Source organism: Cajanus cajan, chromosome 10, assembly GCF_000230855.2.
Source record: "Cajanus cajan strain Asha chromosome 10, NIPB_CcT2T_4, whole genome shotgun sequence".
NCBI classification, from domain to species: Eukaryota; Viridiplantae; Streptophyta; class Magnoliopsida; order Fabales; family Fabaceae; genus Cajanus; species Cajanus cajan.
Window position 1 is genome coordinate 15,644,096 of NC_138526.1, and position 20,222 is coordinate 15,664,317.

Sequence of the window (20,222 nt, forward strand, 5' to 3'; positions counted from 1 at the left end):
GAGAAAAAGATGGAATAACTAATTCATTGAAAGAAGTGGTTGAATCTTTAAAGCGACTTTTTCAAGCATTTGATATTTTTGTTGATGAAGATGTTTTTATTCAAGAAGTGTTAGCTGAGGAGCTTTAATACCAAACCTTAATCAACATCAATGGGCCAAAGCTGTTAAATGGACACTCCAAAACAATTAGCCAGTGTAGAAGCCCTTCCAATTGAGAAAAAAACAGCGTATGTTTTAACATATATTTTTTGATGTAATTTTTTTTCATAACTTCTTAATTTTAATTAATTTGTTTGGTTATTGTAAGTTAACTTTCTAACTTTTTCATGTATTTTGTATAATTCAAGTTTAGAGCTTTTATGTATTCCATGAATACTTGGAAGTTACCATTAGGTTTGTTACTTTATAAATTTTATAATTAGCTCGCATAGTTGTTGTTCATAGATAATATTTCTGACAACTTTCTCATTTTTATAATGGGTCTCATGCTGACAACCTATTGTACCTTTTTAGTTGTTCATGGATAATGAAGTGTAATGAAAAATTTCTTATTTAAATTTTCTTATTTAGCTTCCTTTCTTTGTCTTTATTTTATTGTATTTTTGTTTTGGATTAATACCTTATTTAAGATGATTATAGTTCTAGTGTTACTTTAACATACGTTTATTGTAGTTTATCATATCACATATACTTGTGTAAATTTTTAATAAGTGCGATAACAAAAAGGCTTGTTACTTAAGTTTTGATCTTTGGTCTTATTATAATTGTTATTTGGTTTTATTTTTTGTAGGCTTTGTAACTATGAGGAGGTGAAAATCTTTATTCTTAAAGTCGTGTTCTTAATATCTTTGACAAACTATCTTTTATTTTTGTTATCTTGATATGAACGTACATACATTTGAAATTTTATTAGTGTTTATTTTAAATTTATGAGATATTGTAATTTTGAATCATCTATACTCAAAGTTAAGAATTCTTATTATTTTTTTTCTTAGTTTAAAATGGACTCATTTTGTATCGTGAATCAATGTATTAATTGTTTTGTGAATGCTAATGGTGTTTTGAAGTTGTGAATTCAAAATGTTTTGTAAATTTATATAAAAAAAATTAATTAAATATAATGTCTAGTATTATTTTTGAATTATTTAAAATTTTCTAATACTAAAATTAATTTCCAATTATTAAATATATTAATATTAAAACTTTAATTTTTTAATATATTTAAAAATAAAATTTTTCTTAGTAGAAATTGAAATACTCTATCCAAATAAGATAGTTGAAATATAAGACATTAAAAAATGCTCTATCCAAACAAAATATTTATATATAAAAAAATTTAATCAAGAATAATTCAAATTCTAAAAATTTAAATTTCTTAAATTACTAAATGACTTATCCAACCAGAGCACTCATTAATTTCCTTCTACCACCAAACACTCTCAATATAATGGGCCGATAAAGAAACCAACCATTAATGACCCAAAAAAGAAAACCAACAATAAATTTTAAACTATGACACTATCATATCCATCTCATAACATAATGTCAACATCTCCCCCTAAACCATTGTCGTAAGTTCAAATTTAATTACCGTGATCGTAATTTCAATGAGTTGTAAATCTCGTGTACTAAATTCAATTATTATGGATAGAAGGCATCATCGTGTCTACTTATTAAACTTAAGCAGAGTCATACTAAGTGTAGATGCTAGATAAAATACGAATCCCAAAATTTTATATATGTAGTAACGTACACATATGTGTGCATACAACATATAAAAATAAATAAATAATTGAAAGTAATAACCTTCAATTTGCTACTAGTAGTACATACTTCATATACATACATATGGGTCAACTTGAATAAATTTCTGCAATAAATTAAATTTCTTTATAAGTTAAAATCAAGATCATAACTTGATTTTAACTTACTAAAGAAATTTAATTAATTTAACTTGCTTATTGTAGTATTTGCTACAAGTATTTGGTGAGAAATTTATTCAAATTAACCCATGTAGAGTCGGTGCCCTCTTCCAAGTAATGAAAATAGGAAAAGCTACTTCTGAGTGCTTCTAATGGACATGGAATGAAAGATGGTTGTAATTATGTTCTAGAGCATATCAAAGCTCAAAAGTTGGTATTGAAGTTGTGCATTTAGTGGGTCCATGGAGGATTTGGAATGCAAGTGATCATGGGTGTAATAATCAGGCTTCAACCATGTAGAGTGGGGCAAATAGGCCTCGTCCTCACAACTCCAATATTGTTGTGCACTTATTGTGCCCTTCTTGTGAAGACCCTCATTATCATGAGCACCATAATCAGCTTCCACGAACATTTCAGCAACGTTGGAGGTTTGGCCCGTGAGTTCCTGCACGAGTGCTCTGAAGTTGGAGGCACTAGTCTCCACCTTCACGGGGCTTGAGATATAAGTGACTTTGAGGTCCCTTTTGTGGTTCCTTTTGCTCTGCCCTTTTGCCTTCATCAAAACGTGGTTGTTAACGCTAAGCATGATGTTTTATGATGATTGATACACAATTGGTTTACTTTAGTTTGTGCAATAGAAGGGTGATGGGTATAATTAAAAAGGTGCACACGAGGTGGCCATGTATTTATACGAGGAGGGTAAGATGTGATAAACATAGGGGCGATGTATCATCTAGGTGAATTTCCGGGATAGTGATTATGGCTTGAAAAATTGAAGGACTAGAAATAGAGGTGTTGATGGTGGAAAGGGAAGGTTGTTAGAAACTGCGGGGTTGAGAATAAGTTCCATTGGGGTGCGTAATTAAGTCCTATAGATATTATTATTATGATAGTGATGTGTGTTATAATTAATATTTTAATTTACTTTAGTTTTATAATATTAAAATTTAATTTATAAATATCTTAAAAAAAATTGGTCAAAAAAATTAAAAAAAGAAAAGATCATTTAAAATAATGGTTGATATTTAAATATTTAGTATATAGGTGTGGATGAAGGGTAGGTTGTGAGCAGCCAGGGAGGACTTGAAAAGTTGGAGCGAGAAGGAAGGAAGCGATGATATCTAGAAGTTCTTAATTGGATGTCTCCATCAGTGATAAGATGAAAGCATATACATCTGATATTTTCTTGGCACTTAAGGCAGATATACCGTATGAGGCTATGAGCTCTCTCGTCATTCTCTTGTTTCTCCAAAGGGAAGAATGACGTGTTTTCAACTATTTTTCATTGCCAAAAAGATACATCTCCCAAAAGACTTCCGAAAATTATTCCGAATAAATTAAATATTAATTTAAATTTATAAAATATTAAATTAAATAATTATTTTATAATAAAATTATTATAAAATATTAATATTTTAACATTTTGGAATGTGATTCGGAAACTGTTTTTGAAGGATGAAACATTGCTCTTTTCATTGAGGTGGGTATTCAGGCCAGCTTCGTTCAAGACACCATTATTAAGATTCGTATTTTTAATGAGTTGAATAAATTTGGTTTATAAAATAAATGGTTTTTTTTATGACCTGAATTATGATATTCTATTTTTTATAAAGATAATATAAGTATTTAATAAATATATTTTTTGGTATTTTTCTTTTAATAAATATTATTGATATTTATTTTAATTATTTGACATATTTTAAAATATACTATAAGATGTTTTAATTAAATATTATATTTCATTAATTGAGGGGAAAAAATTAGTAACTGTAATTAAGTAAGTTTTGACTAAGAGTTCAAGAATGGGAAATTAAGTGTTTTTTTATTTTATAAAAAAGAAGTTTCTAATCAACGGTCATTTTATGCATTCATCTTTTTTTTTGCTTATCAAGGTAAGGTTGTGAGAAATCTTACTCTAGGATGTAGGTTTGTATGCTGAATAGTGGGATTGGTCCACAATCTTATTTCTATTATTTGTTTGTATATGAAATTTTTTTCCCAAATACATATGTTTTGTCTCTTATTCTTCTTACATGTTCTTAATGACATGAATTGTTTGAATGTATGATTCATTCCATGTTTTGACATGTAATTGTATGATTTGAGGTCTTTGTAGGTTTCTAACAAAAACCTTAAGAGAGTGTATTTTGATAGTTATGTGAAAATACTTGTTAATATATGTAAATTGCATGTTTTAGAATGTTAATTACATGTTTTATAACACTTTGACCAATTGAATTGTGAGTTTTGATGAATTGGTGTATGACTCGTAACTCAGCATTTTTATGATATGTGTTGTTTCTAATATAGTGCTAAGTGCTACTTGAGGCGTGCTAGTCTTTGTTGAGGCCGAGAGCAAAGATTGGTCTTGAGGTCTCTTATGTCAGGTATGGGATGACCCTTGTTGGGTGCAAAAGCTCCAGGGGCTCCCTATGAAGCTTCTACTAGGTATGAGATGACTCAAGTCGAGCATGAACACTCTAGAGACCTCTTGGTGGTATTCTCATCGAGCACGAGTTCGATCACGCTGGGTGCGATCCAAACAGAGACCAATGTGGATCTCTAGATGACTCGCATCGAGCGCGAGGGCACGTGTTGTTGGGCATTGTCCTTCCTATGAACCTTCTATTGATTTCCATGTTGTAACTCCTGTATTGTGGTACTGATGTGAATGTAAATTGATATCTATATATGAATATATGAACATGCATGATGAATAGTATGGTATGAAAAATATGTGAAATGTCAAACTATGAGGTCATGTGAATGTAATGTATTAAGTTTGTTTGACATATGCATCATTTGCATAAAATGTGTTTTTGGGTACCATGTGGAATACATTGTTATGAAAGACCCTTTGTGTAAGTATTTGGGAACCAACCTTAAGTATGAGTCGGTTTGGGAAGTCTTAGTCTTATTCTCATGTGCAAGAGATGTATCTTGTACGATTAGCTATCCTGACTAGACCCTAATAATATGTCTTCCTAGTGAGAGCGCACAAAAAGTGTGATTTAATAGTTTTTAAACTTTAAAAAGTTTACAAACTTGATCTATGCATCGAGAACTTTTAATTTAATAGTTGGATTGTTGACATTTGATATAAAATGAGTTATTAATTGAAATAAGTTTATCAAAACTTACTCTCAGAATAAATAAATCTGTCATTATATCTAAAATATATAATAAGTTATATATTAAATTTATGATAATAATTTATATTATTTTACTTTAATTATTAATAATTCATTTTAAAAATATTAAAATTTAATATATAAATATCTAAAACAAATTTGGTCAAAATTTTTTAAAAAATACTCATTTAAAATAATCGTTGATATTTAAATATTTAGTATATAGGTGTGGATGAAGGGCAGGTTATGAGCAGCCAGGTAGGACTTGGAAACTTGGAGCGAGAAGCAAGGAAGTGATGATATCTAGAAGTTCTTAATTGGATACTATTGAAATTGATGTCCCCATCAGCCATAAGATGAAACCACATATATGTGATATTTTCTTGGGACACAAGGCAGATATACCGTATGTGCTGTGTCGTCATTCTCTTGTTTCTCCAAAAGGAAGAATGACTTGTCTTCAAGTATTTTTCATTTGGTGTATACAAGGCTAGCTTGGTTCAAGGCCCCTCCAGTGAGACTCGTATTTTTAATGAAATGAAATAAATGATTTTTTTTTAATATGAGTTATGTTATGATATTCTATTTTTATAAAGAAAATATAAGTATTTAATAAATACTTTTTGGTATTTTTGTTTTAATAAATAGAGTTGTGTTGATATTTATTTTAATTATTTGACATATTTTGAAATATAATTAAAATATTTTAATTAAATATTTTATATGATTAATTGTGGAAAGGAAATTAGTAACTGTAATTAAATAAGTTTTAACTAAGCATTAAGTGAATGAAATTATGAAAATTGTTTTTTTTTATATATAAAAAGATAGTTTCTAATCATTGGTCATTTTACACATCCATCTTCTTCTGCTTACCAATATAATGGGGAGTGAAAAATCTTATTCTAGGATATGGGTTTTTATATTGGATAGTAGAATTGGTCCCCAATCCTATCTCTAGTATTTACTTGTGTATGAATTTTTTTCCCAAATACGTATATTTTGTCTCTTGTTCTTCTTACATGTTCCTAATGACATCAATTATTTGAATGTATGATTAATTCCATGTTTTGGTTCGTAATTATATGATCTAAGGTCCTTGTAGGTTCCCGTGGGAAACCTTAGGAGTGTATTTTGATAATTGTGTGAAAATACTTGTTAATATATGTAAATTGCATGTTTTGGAACGTTAATTACATGTTTTAGAACACTTTGACTGATTGAATGATGAGTTTTGATGAATTTGTGTATGAATTGTAACTTAGCATTTTTCTGATATGTGTTGTTTCTAATACAGCTAGGTGCTACTTGAGACATGTTGGTCGTCGTTGAGGGTGAGAGTAAAGATTGCTCTCGAGGTCTCTTACGTCGGGTATGAGATGACCCTCACTAGATACAAAAGCTCCAAGGGCTCCTTATGAAGCTTCTGCTAGGCATGAGATGACGTAAGTCGAGTGTGAATACTTTAAATACCTCTTGGTGGTATTCTCTTCGAGCGTGAGCTTGATCACGTCGGGTGCGATCCAAATAGAGACCAATGTAGATCTTTAGATGACTCGTGCTAGGCACAAGGCATGTGTTATTGGGCGTTGTCCTGCCTACAAACCTTTTATTGATTTCCATCTTGTAACTCTTGTATTGTGTTGGGATACAAACAAGTCTCACATCGATAAAATAAGACAAGAAATAATAACTTATATAGTACAAACATACTTCAATGATTGAGAGACCTTTTGGGTGATGACCAAAAGAAAAACCGTGTCCCTCAGACAAATACCAATAAAATAACCCCATCATATTGTGATGTTGATATGAATGTTATTTGATATCTATATATGAATATATGAACATGAATGATGAATAATGTGATGTGAGAAATATGTGAAATGTCAAACTATGAGGTCACGTGAATGTGATGCATTGAGTCTGTTTGACATGAATCATTTACATAAAATGTGTTTTTGGGGTATGATATAGGATACACTATTAAGAAAGGCCCTTTGTGTAAGTGCTTAGGAATCAACATTGGGTATAAGTCAATTCGAGAAGTCCTAGTCCTACTCTCGTGTGCATGAGAAGTATCTTGTGTGACTTAGCTATTCTGACTAGACCTTAGTAGTATGTTCTCCTAGTGAGAGTGCATGGAAGGTATGACCTGACATGTACTCCTAGGCTACTCTACATGTATTGCTAGTGGTAATGTACAAGTGTAGCGTTTTTACTTGCATCACATGCATGATAATATGTAGTTTGTGTCCATTGCATAATGCATTATAATGTTATTTGTTATTGTTTATTAGGTTATAAATGAATCAAGTGTGATGATAATATTTATCTGTGTATGTTATGTCTTGTTGTATGCTTGTTAGTGTTTAGCTATACTGTAACATCCCAAATTTTATTTAATGAAAAGAAATATTTTTTTATGTATTTATTATGTGAATAAGTATTTTATTTTACTATTTACGTATACGTATTTTACTATTTATGTATACGTATTTTACTATTTATGTATACGTATTTTACTATTTACGAATACGTATTTATGAATAGTATTTTACTATTCATATGAATAGTAATTTTGAAAAAACGTAAGCACGCAAAACTCAAATTATTTGGATGAATAGTATTTTACTATTCATGAATAGTAATTATATTATTATTTTAATGAATAGTATTTTACTATGCAATTGCACAGTGAAGGGGCTGAAACGTGGGCTGCGGATTCTTTCCGTTTCAAAATTTTAATTAATTTGAATATAATAATGAATAGTGCATAGTGCATAGTAATTTATAATATTATTTTAATGAATAGTGCATAGTGCATAGTAACTTCAAAAATTCTATAAATAGAGGCCTAAGGTTTTGAAAATTTAGAATTCTAGAGAGAAGGAAATTCTGGAGAAATAGAGAGAGAAAGTAAGAGAGAGAGAAGGAGAAAGAAAAGGAGGTTCTGCTCTAGTGCCTTGTTTAAGGAGAAAGAGGAAGAGATTCTGCCCTAATTCCGATTCCTTTTAAGGAAAGATAGAGAGGAGGAGATTCTGCCCAAATTTCTGTAAACCCAGGTAAGGGGGGAGTGGGAAACCTTGCTTGGGGGTGTAGAAATAATTGTTAAATAGTCTGTTTGTTGGATTGGCTCCCGATCCCTTGTCTGTTGTTTGATTATTTGAATATATATTATTACTGTGTTTTGTTTGTACTACTTGATTTTCTTGTTGCGGTAATTAATAATTATAATTAATGAATAACTTCATTTTTACTATTCTAAAATATTCATTGAATGGAAGGCTAAGCCTCCTAAGTATTTATAAATTTGTAATCTATTATTTAAATGGAAGGCTGAGCCTCCTTATTATCTTATATTACCTTTTAAGCTTCCTACTTTACTTAAAAGATCTTAATATATTATTATTGAAAAATATGATACCTAAGAAACCTCTGGACTGTTGGATTGTTGGACTGTTGGACTATTGAACTGTTTGGACTGTTGGACTGTTTGGACTGTTGGACTATTGGACTATTAAATTGGATTATTGAAATAATTCTTAATTATGAAATATGAATATGATATGTGTAACATGCTAAAGGTGGAGTCTGTGAATGTATGACATGCATCATATGCACATATTACTCCAGGTGTGCCGCTGAGGCCGCATACCCACGACTAACAAGGTGTACCTTTGGGTCACCCACGATATGCTAACGAGGTGTATGAACACCAATGATAGGTGTACCTTAGGGTCACCGACAATTGTATAGGTGTGCCTTCGGGTCACCAATGATGATATGTGAACTTCCGTATGGCGCCACATGCATACATTAGTGAGTCAAGTCAAGAAAATCATTATACATAAGCATATATGTGAGATTGATTATATATGTGAATTATATTGCGTGTGTGTGTGCTATTTAACTTTTATTTCTATATCTGCAACTGAGTGAGAAGTTTCTCACTCCCTTGTCATTTTTGTGTATATTTAAATTATGATGCAGATAATTAGCATGAGGCTGAGGATGTTGGTGGTGAAGCTTAGGCTTCTGTTTGGGTTTCGCTCTGATAGGATGTGACATCGGGATTAGCTAGACTTATTGTTAAATTATTATTATTTTTTCTTTTGTAATTTTTATGTTATTTATGTTGAAAGTGTGTATTTTTGTCATATTATAATTTTACTAAAAGATTATAAGTTAATTCCTAACTAGGAGGCTCTGCCACCTTTACTGGGATTAATCTATAATCTTTATTTTATTATTTCTTGACAATTTGATACTTACAGTTGAAAATTATGAATGTGCATCTTTTACCCAATGATACTTGAGATAATTATTTTATATTAGACTAAGAAAGAATTTATATATAGATGGTTTATATCTATTGTAATTATGTTGGGGTAGAGGGTGTCACATTTAGTGGTATCAGAGCAAGTCGATTTTATCAACCGTGTGTGTTATGTGCTTATCATGACTCTGTTGTGTACTCTGACTATGTCTTGTTTGTTGTGTACTATGATGATGATGTTCGTCCTGTGTTGATATTGTTGAGTTTGAGATTGTTAAGTTAGTTTGTAATCAGAGGAATGATAATCATGATAGTGTTAGCCAACTCGAATTATTAGAACCTTGGATGGGAGGTGATATATTGAGTGTACTAAGAGTTTATGATTGGTGAAGTTTCTGACATCTATAGTTATAGCAGGTTGAATCTAAAGGTGGTTGTCTCTTTGGTGAGAGATCGAAATGATGTTAATTCCCTTAAGTGTTATTATTGGTATGTTAATTATTTATGGTTTAGGTAGCATGTGAGTTGTTTTGATTGAGAAAAGTAAGGAGAGACTTGAATGAGAAATTAAGTAGTGAATTTGGAAAAAGTTGAGGTAATTTGTGGCATTAGATATATTGATACATTATTGCTATTTGGTGTCGAAAATATTTTCATTATAGTTTGTTATGATAGTATGAGTATTATATCGACAAAATTTATATTTTGAGGTCTTTATGAAGAATATGGCTTTAGATATTATCTTTTCAATAGAACTAGGATAAGATGAAACAAAAATCTAGAACTTCAAGTTATGACTGCCTTGGTGATTAGAAATTTAGTAAGCATTGAATTTATTAGTGGTGATATTTGAATCTTTAGCTAAAGAGATGATCTCTTGGAAATCTTATGTCTTCATAAAGAGTTGTAGCTTATTCACTTAACTTTCGTTTGAGATAGGTTTGAAATCACTTGGATGAATACAACTCGGTTTGTCAGGTAGATATATGCTATCATGATATTTTGAGTTGTTAGGCATAAAAAATAGATTTAAACTAGATTGTCTAAGTATGAATTTGGATTGTATGAGGTGAGTATTTTAGACCATGAAATTTCTTGCGGAGGAAGATCTACTTAAGTTGTGCTTAAGTGAGAAATACTTGAGTCAATTAGTAAAATCAGGAGTCTTGTTTGATAGTTTATATGAAAATTCTGTGAGTAATTTTTTTTTTAACAGCTGTTCATGGTTTAAACTGCTCTCACTATAAAAAATTGCTTTTGCCTTCGTTTCTTTGGTTATTAAGATGTTTCAGTTCACTAGGTTGTTTCTTGCCTACCCTTAGAATCAACCGTAAGGATAATCTATATCAGGAATTCTTGAACCTGTGTATATTTTTAACTACCCAAATCATTTCGTTGCTTACTTCTTTGAATTACTTACTATTACCTTTGACTGAATTGACTAGAAAGGAGTTACAATAGTATGGGATAATAATTGAGGAAGTAGTTTTCAAACTCTTAAGGAAAGATTGACTAGTGTTAATATTACTAGATTTTAGTAAGATTATTGTAATATATAAATATGTCTCTGAAAATAGGTTTAGGAAGAATATTGTGGCAAGAAGAAAAGATAGTAGCTTATGTTTCTAAGAAATTGAAAATTCATGAGAGAAATTACCTTACCCATAACCTTGTTAGCGACTTTGTCATTTATACTAAGATTTGGAGACACTAACTATATGATTCTATGGTTGAGGTATTTAGTGATCATAAGAACCTTAAATATCTTTTGACCAAAGGGGTTGAATACGAGATAAAAGAAATAGTTGAAATTTCTTAAGGAGTAAAATTTTGATCTTATTATTTGGCTAAAGCCATTGTGGTGATTGATGTTTTGAGGAAATCTTTATCTTTCATTATGATTAGAGAGATGAATCTTTTTGGCTCAAATTAGAAATTTAAGTTTGGATTATAAGGTTACTTCTAGTATTGTGAGATTAAGTATGAATAACGAATGGATTGTTGAAGAAAATTATAGGAGCATAATTAGTTGATTTATTTTGGTAACAAGTTATAAGGCTATAGGTTAAGGTGATGGATATGATTATGACTTGGGTGAAGATGAAATGGTGAAACTTGGGAACTGATATGGATACCGAGTGTACATTATGCTTAGGTACCTGATCTTTAGAATTGATCATAGAAGAGTTTGAATTGGTTGTAGATAGAGTAGTAAAATTAGTGATCTGATATGTGTATCTAATGCTTAGGTGTTGATGTTGTGGCAAATATCTGGATTACAATGATAACCAAATTATTATTTTGATGATTTAAGGATTGAATTTAATTGCAGAATTTAGAAACTTATGCTTGATGTGTAAGATTACCATAGTAGCATTGAATTATTTATGTTGGAAGTAACTAATAGATGAGATTAGAGGAACTAGGAGTTAGATCCTTTATTAGTGACCCAAATAAGCAAGAGATTAGAAAGGACACAGTTGGATGTTTAGTTATAAAACTTGAAAGGACATAAGAGTACTCTTAACATTTATTTAGGAGTTACTAAAATGTATCAGAGTGGCGCAAGGGAAGCGTGATGGTCTAATATGGAAAGCAAAGTAAAGAACTTGAATCAAGGTATGGAGAGTGAGTTTAAATTTGGAGTGGATGGAGTTTTGAGATTTAAGGATAAGTTGTACATCAACAAGGTAGTGATGTTGCATAAGAATTAGAAGTAAGAATGCAAAGAGTTTACCATTGCAAAAATTTCGGGGACGAAATTTCTAAAAGGAGGGGAGAATTGTAACATCCCAAATTTTATTTAATGAAAAGAAATATTTTTTTATGTATTTATTATGTGAATAAGTATTTTATTTTACTATTTACGTATACGTATTTTACTATTTATGTATACGTATTTTACTATTTATGTATACGTATTTTACTATTTACGAATACGTATTTATGAATAGTATTTTACTATTCATATGAATAGTAATTTTGAAAAAACGTAAGCACGCAAAACTCAAATTATTTGGATGAATAGTATTTTACTATTCATGAATAGTAATTATATTATTATTTTAATGAATAGTATTTTACTATGCAATTGCACAGTGAAGGGGCTGAAACGTGGGCTGCGGATTCTTTCCGTTTCAAAATTTTAATTAATTTGAATATAATAATGAATAGTGCATAGTGCATAGTAATTTATAATATTATTTTAATGAATAGTGCATAGTGCATAGTAACTTCAAAAATTCTATAAATAGAGGCCTAAGGTTTTGAAAATTTAGAATTCTAGAGAGAAGGAAATTCTGGAGAAATAGAGAGAGAAAGTAAGAGAGAGAGAAGGAGAAAGAAAAGGAGGTTCTGCTCTAGTGCCTTGTTTAAGGAGAAAGAGGAAGAGATTCTGCCCTAATTCCGATTCCTTTTAAGGAAAGATAGAGAGGAGGAGATTCTGCCCAAATTTCTGTAAACCCAGGTAAGGGGGGAGTGGGAAACCTTGCTTGGGGGTGTAGAAATAATTGTTAAATAGTCTGTTTGTTGGATTGGCTCCCGATCCCTTGTCTGTTGTTTGATTATTTGAATATATATTATTACTGTGTTTTGTTTGTACTACTTGATTTTCTTGTTGCGGTAATTAATAATTATAATTAATGAATAACTTCATTTTTACTATTCTAAAATATTCATTGAATGGAAGGCTAAGCCTCCTAAGTATTTATAAATTTGTAATCTATTATTTAAATGGAAGGCTGAGCCTCCTTATTATCTTATATTACCTTTTAAGCTTCCTACTTTACTTAAAAGATCTTAATATATTATTATTGAAAAATATGATACCTAAGAAACCTCTGGACTGTTGGATTGTTGGACTGTTGGACTATTGAACTGTTTGGACTGTTGGACTGTTTGGACTGTTGGACTATTGGACTATTAAATTGGATTATTGAAATAATTCTTAATTATGAAATATGAATATGATATGTGTAACATGCTAAAGGTGGAGTCTGTGAATGTATGACATGCATCATATGCACATATTACTCCAGGTGTGCCGCTGAGGCCGCATACCCACGACTAACAAGGTGTACCTTTGGGTCACCCACGATATGCTAACGAGGTGTATGAACACCAATGATAGGTGTACCTTAGGGTCACCGACAATTGTATAGGTGTGCCTTCGGGTCACCAATGATGATATGTGAACTTCCGTATGGCGCCACATGCATACATTAGTGAGTCAAGTCAAGAAAATCATTATACATAAGCATATATGTGAGATTGATTATATATGTGAATTATATTGCGTGTGTGTGTGCTATTTAACTTTTATTTCTATATCTGCAACTGAGTGAGAAGTTTCTCACTCCCTTGTCATTTTTGTGTATATTTAAATTATGATGCAGATAATTAGCATGAGGCTGAGGATGTTGGTGGTGAAGCTTAGGCTTCTGTTTGGGTTTCGCTCTGATAGGATGTGACATCGGGATTAGCTAGACTTATTGTTAAATTATTATTATTTTTTCTTTTGTAATTTTTATGTTATTTATGTTGAAAGTGTGTATTTTTGTCATATTATAATTTTACTAAAAGATTATAAGTTAATTCCTAACTAGGAGGCTCTGCCACCTTTACTGGGATTAATCTATAATCTTTATTTTATTATTTCTTGACAATTTGATACTTACAGTTGAAAATTATGAATGTGCATCTTTTACCCAATGATACTTGAGATAATTATTTTATATTAGACTAAGAAAGAATTTATATATAGATGGTTTATATCTATTGTAATTATGTTGGGGTAGAGGGTGTCACATTTAGTGGTATCAGAGCAAGTCGATTTTATCAACCGTGTGTGTTATGTGCTTATCATGACTCTGTTGTGTACTCTGACTATGTCTTGTTTGTTGTGTACTATGATGATGATGTTCGTCCTGTGTTGATATTGTTGAGTTTGAGATTGTTAAGTTAGTTTGTAATCAGAGGAATGATAATCATGATAGTGTTAGCCAACTCGAATTATTAGAACCTTGGATGGGAGGTGATATATTGAGTGTACTAAGAGTTTATGATTGGTGAAGTTTCTGACATCTATAGTTATAGCAGGTTGAATCTAAAGGTGGTTGTCTCTTTGGTGAGAGATCGAAATGATGTTAATTCCCTTAAGTGTTATTATTGGTATGTTAATTATTTATGGTTTAGGTAGCATGTGAGTTGTTTTGATTGAGAAAAGTAAGGAGAGACTTGAATGAGAAATTAAGTAGTGAATTTGGAAAAAGTTGAGGTAATTTGTGGCATTAGATATATTGATACATTATTGCTATTTGGTGTCGAAAATATTTTCATTATAGTTTGTTATGATAGTATGAGTATTATATCGACAAAATTTATATTTTGAGGTCTTTATGAAGAATATGGCTTTAGATATTATCTTTTCAATAGAACTAGGATAAGATGAAACAAAAATCTAGAACTTCAAGTTATGACTGCCTTGGTGATTAGAAATTTAGTAAGCATTGAATTTATTAGTGGTGATATTTGAATCTTTAGCTAAAGAGATGATCTCTTGGAAATCTTATGTCTTCATAAAGAGTTGTAGCTTATTCACTTAACTTTCGTTTGAGATAGGTTTGAAATCACTTGGATGAATACAACTCGGTTTGTCAGGTAGATATATGCTATCATGATATTTTGAGTTGTTAGGCATAAAAAATAGATTTAAACTAGATTGTCTAAGTATGAATTTGGATTGTATGAGGTGAGTATTTTAGACCATGAAATTTCTTGCGGAGGAAGATCTACTTAAGTTGTGCTTAAGTGAGAAATACTTGAGTCAATTAGTAAAATCAGGAGTCTTGTTTGATAGTTTATATGAAAATTCTGTGAGTAATTTTTTTTTTAACAGCTGTTCATGGTTTAAACTGCTCTCACTATAAAAAATTGCTTTTGCCTTCGTTTCTTTGGTTATTAAGATGTTTCAGTTCACTAGGTTGTTTCTTGCCTACCCTTAGAATCAACCGTAAGGATAATCTATATCAGGAATTCTTGAACCTGTGTATATTTTTAACTACCCAAATCATTTCGTTGCTTACTTCTTTGAATTACTTACTATTACCTTTGACTGAATTGACTAGAAAGGAGTTACAATAGTATGGGATAATAATTGAGGAAGTAGTTTTCAAACTCTTAAGGAAAGATTGACTAGTGTTAATATTACTAGATTTTAGTAAGATTATTGTAATATATAAATATGTCTCTGAAAATAGGTTTAGGAAGAATATTGTGGCAAGAAGAAAAGATAGTAGCTTATGTTTCTAAGAAATTGAAAATTCATGAGAGAAATTACCTTACCCATAACCTTGTTAGCGACTTTGTCATTTATACTAAGATTTGGAGACACTAACTATATGATTCTATGGTTGAGGTATTTAGTGATCATAAGAACCTTAAATATCTTTTGACCAAAGGGGTTGAATACGAGATAAAAGAAATAGTTGAAATTTCTTAAGGAGTAAAATTTTGATCTTATTATTTGGCTAAAGCCATTGTGGTGATTGATGTTTTGAGGAAATCTTTATCTTTCATTATGATTAGAGAGATGAATCTTTTTGGCTCAAATTAGAAATTTAAGTTTGGATTATAAGGTTACTTCTAGTATTGTGAGATTAAGTATGAATAACGAATGGATTGTTGAAGAAAATTATAGGAGCATAATTAGTTGATTTATTTTGGTAACAAGTTATAAGGCTATAGGTTAAGGTGATGGATATGATTATGACTTGGGTGAAGATGAAATGGTGAAACTTGGGAACTGATATGGATACCGAGTGTACATTATGCTTAGGTACCTGATCTTTAGAATTGATCATAGAAGAGTTTGAATTGGTTGTAGATAGAGTAGTAAAATTAGTGATCTGATATGTGTATCTAATGCTTAGGTGTTGATGTTGTGGCAAATATCTGGATTACAATGATAACCAAATTATTATTTTGATGATTTAAGGATTGAATTTAATTGCAGAATTTAGAAACTTATGCTTGATGTGTAAGATTACCATAGTAGCATTGAATTATTTATGTTGGAAGTAACTAATAGATGAGATTAGAGGAACTAGGAGTTAGATCCTTTATTAGTGACCCAAATAAGCAAGAGATTAGAAAGGACACAGTTGGATGTTTAGTTATAAAACTTGAAAGGACATAAGAGTACTCTTAACATTTATTTAGGAGTTACTAAAATGTATCAGAGTGGCGCAAGGGAAGCGTGATGGTCTAATATGGAAAGCAAAGTAAAGAACTTGAATCAAGGTATGGAGAGTGAGTTTAAATTTGGAGTGGATGGAGTTTTGAGATTTAAGGATAAGTTGTACATCAACAAGGTAGTGATGTTGCATAAGAATTAGAAGTAAGAATGCAAAGAGTTTACCATTGCAAAAATTTCGGGGACGAAATTTCTAAAAGGAGGGGAGAATTGTAACATCCCAAATTTTATTTAATGAAAAGAAATATTTTTTTATGTATTTATTATGTGAATAAGTATTTTATTTTACTATTTACGTATACGTATTTTACTATTTATGTATACGTATTTTACTATTTATGTATACGTATTTTACTATTTACGAATACGTATTTATGAATAGTATTTTACTATTCATATGAATAGTAATTTTGAAAAAACGTAAGCGCTTACGCAAAACTCAAATTATTTGGATGAATAGTATTTTACTATTCATGAATAGTAATTATATTATTATTTTAATGAATAGTATTTTACTATGCAATTGCACAGTGAAGGGGCTGAAACGTGGGCTGCGGATTCTTTCCGTTTCAAAATTTTAATTAATTTGAATATAATAATGAATAGTGCATAGTGCATAGTAATTTATAATATTATTTTAATGAATAGTGCATAGTGCATAGTAACTTCAAAAATTCTATAAATAGAGGCCTAAGGTTTTGAAAATTTAGAATTCTAGAGAGAAGGAAATTCTGGAGAAATAGAGAGAGAAAGTAAGAGAGAGAGAAGGAGAAAGAAAAGGAGGTTCTGCTCTAGTGCCTTGTTTAAGGAGAAAGAGGAAGAGATTCTGCCCTAATTCCGATTCCTTTTAAGGAAAGATAGAGAGGAGGAGATTCTGCCCAAATTTCTGTAAACCCAGGTAAGGGGGGAGTGGGAAACCTTGCTTGGGGGTGTAGAAATAATTGTTAAATAGTCTGTTTGTTGGATTGGCTCCCGATCCCTTGTCTGTTGTTTGATTATTTGAATATATATTATTACTGTGTTTTGTTTGTACTACTTGATTTTCTTGTTGCGGTAATTAATAATTATAATTAATGAATAACTTCATTTTTACTATTCTAAAATATTCATTGAATGGAAGGCTAAGCCTCCTAAGTATTTATAAATTTGTAATCTATTATTTAAATGGAAGGCTGAGCCTCCTTATTATCTTATATTACCTTTTAAGCTTCCTACTTTACTTAAAAGATCTTAATATATTATTATTGAAAAATATGATACCTAAGAAACCTCTGGACTGTTGGATTGTTGGACTGTTGGACTATTGAACTGTTTGGACTGTTGGACTGTTTGGACTGTTGGACTATTGGACTATTAAATTGGATTATTGAAATAATTCTTAATTATGAAATATGAATATGATATGTGTAACATGCTAAAGGTGGAGTCTGTGAATGTATGACATGCATCATATGCACATATTACTCCAGGTGTGCCGCTGAGGCCGCATACCCACGACTAACAAGGTGTACCTTTGGGTCACCCACGATATGCTAACGAGGTGTATGAACACCAATGATAGGTGTACCTTAGGGTCACCGACAATTGTATAGGTGTGCCTTCGGGTCACCAATGATGATATGTGAACTTCCGTATGGCGCCACATGCATACATTAGTGAGTCAAGTCAAGAAAATCATTATACATAAGCATATATGTGAGATTGATTATATATGTGAATTATATTGCGTGTGTGTGTGCTATTTAACTTTTATTTCTATATCTGCAACTGAGTGAGAAGTTTCTCACTCCCTTGTCATTTTTGTGTATATTTAAATTATGATGCAGATAATTAGCATGAGGCTGAGGATGTTGGTGGTGAAGCTTAGGCTTCTGTTTGGGTTTCGCTCTGATAGGATGTGACATCGGGATTAGCTAGACTTATTGTTAAATTATTATTATTTTTTCTTTTGTAATTTTTATGTTATTTATGTTGAAAGTGTGTATTTTTGTCATATTATAATTTTACTAAAAGATTATAAGTTAATTCCTAACTAGGAGGCTCTGCCACCTTTACTGGGATTAATCTATAATCTTTATTTTATTATTTCTTGACAATTTGATACTTACAGTTGAAAATTATGAATGTGCATCTTTTACCCAATGATACTTGAGATAATTATTTTATATTAGACTAAGAAAGAATTTATATATAGATGGTTTATATCTATTGTAATTATGTTGGGGTAGAGGGTGTCACATATACAGTGACATTCCTTCACTGTGGGTCAGAGTGAGATGTTTCTTACTCCCTTATTTTGTTTGTTGTTGTTGTTTTTGTGGTTTCTACAGGTGATCATCAGCATGGTACCGAAGATATTGATGATGAGACTTAAACTTCATGATGGGTTGCTCTGATAGAATATGCGACATCAAGGTGTAATTAAGACAAGTTTAGAAGTAATTGTTTCATATTATTAAATTTGAGAGCTTTGATTTTAATGTCTTTGTAATTTTGTTACTTCCATTAAGTTAGTTTATGTCAACAATATGATTCTCTCTACTTGTATAGATTTTGAATTTCATTTATTTCATATGTGAGATATTTTAGTTTTATATTATTTATGTGTTATGATATGCGAGGTAAAGAGCATCACATGTATCCACCTCGCGAAGCTCGCGGTTAAACAAACAAGCTCGCGAGTCCAATAAAAAAATTAAAAAATATTTCTTTTCTTTCCCTTTTTTATGCAAGTATATATGAGGGAGAAAACATAAAAAAAAATTATATAAAAATATAAATATCAAACAATCAAAAATAATAATAAAAAAATTTATGAAAGTTATACAAAGATTTACACATTTAAATTAAAATATTAAAATATTAACATATTAAACTTTTACATTTAATTTAAAGCATATTTATACATAAAAAAATCTAAAACAGATTAAGATAGCAAAAGTGTAATATATTTTAAGTATAAAATATACTAAATTCAATACTTATTACTTATACTTATTTTTTAACAAAATACTAAAATTACCCATTATTTAAAATTCCCCATAGGGCTAGGGAAAAAATAATTCTTTTAAACGGTCTGGCTTGCGAGGTTCACGGATTAAGTCTTTGAAATTCATGGACTTCGTGGGCCAAACTTAATTTCTACTATAATTATGTAAATTTTTTTCAAATAGGTCTATTAACCGTGCAAGCCACGGGTTGGCCTGGGAACTTGAACTCATATACCCACCTCTAATTTTTCATAGGGATTGCTACTATACCCTTAAAGAGATGGAAGGATTTCAATACATTCTCATGTGTGGACTAATAAAAATGAAAATAAAAAAATAATTTAATTACAAACAAATAATCTAATTATATTTAAAAAATAAAAAGTAGAATAGAATTATATAAATTAAAATTATAAGATTGTACTAATACTATAGAAACATTAAAAGAATTTTTTTTAACAAATAATAGAAGTGAAAAATTAATTTACATTATAGAAATTCAAAAATTTAAGGTGAAAAGATGAAAATATGCTTAAAATTATTAAAAACTAAGTTATTTAAATATATAATGATACTATTACAAAGAAAATTAGAATATATACAATGAAAATAGAATGACTAAATAATTTAGAAATAAAGTAGAAGAAT

General features: G+C 30.2%; 1 protein-coding gene and 1 long non-coding RNA gene across 3 annotated transcripts; one reads left to right on the top strand and one right to left on the bottom strand.

Moving 5' to 3' along the window:
• Positions 1-2,109: 2,109 nt before the first annotated feature.
• On the bottom strand, positions 2,110-2,508 carry LOC109792230 (uncharacterized). The gene has a single exon (XM_020351623.3). It carries the CDS (start codon positions 2,506-2,508, stop codon positions 2,110-2,112), a length of 399 nt encoding a protein of 132 aa, XP_020207212.1.
• Positions 2,509-8,169: 5,661 nt separating this feature from the next.
• LOC145952633 (uncharacterized) lies at positions 8,170-19,781 on the top strand. 2 transcript variants are annotated; one of them, XR_014430110.1, is made up of 3 exons: positions 8,170-12,798; positions 13,727-17,482; positions 18,915-19,781. It is a non-coding gene; the product is annotated as an uncharacterized LOC145952633 (long non-coding RNA). The 2 variants fall into 2 exon arrangements; XR_014430109.1 differs by lacking the exon at positions 18,915-19,781 and adding an exon at positions 18,411-18,838.
• The last annotated feature ends 441 nt before the right edge of the window (positions 19,782-20,222 follow it).

Coding starts and splice junctions, on each gene's coding strand:
- LOC109792230 (XM_020351623.3), bottom strand. CDS start 2,508: ATGCTTAGCGTTAACAACCACGTTTTGATGAAGGCAAAAGGGCAGAGC.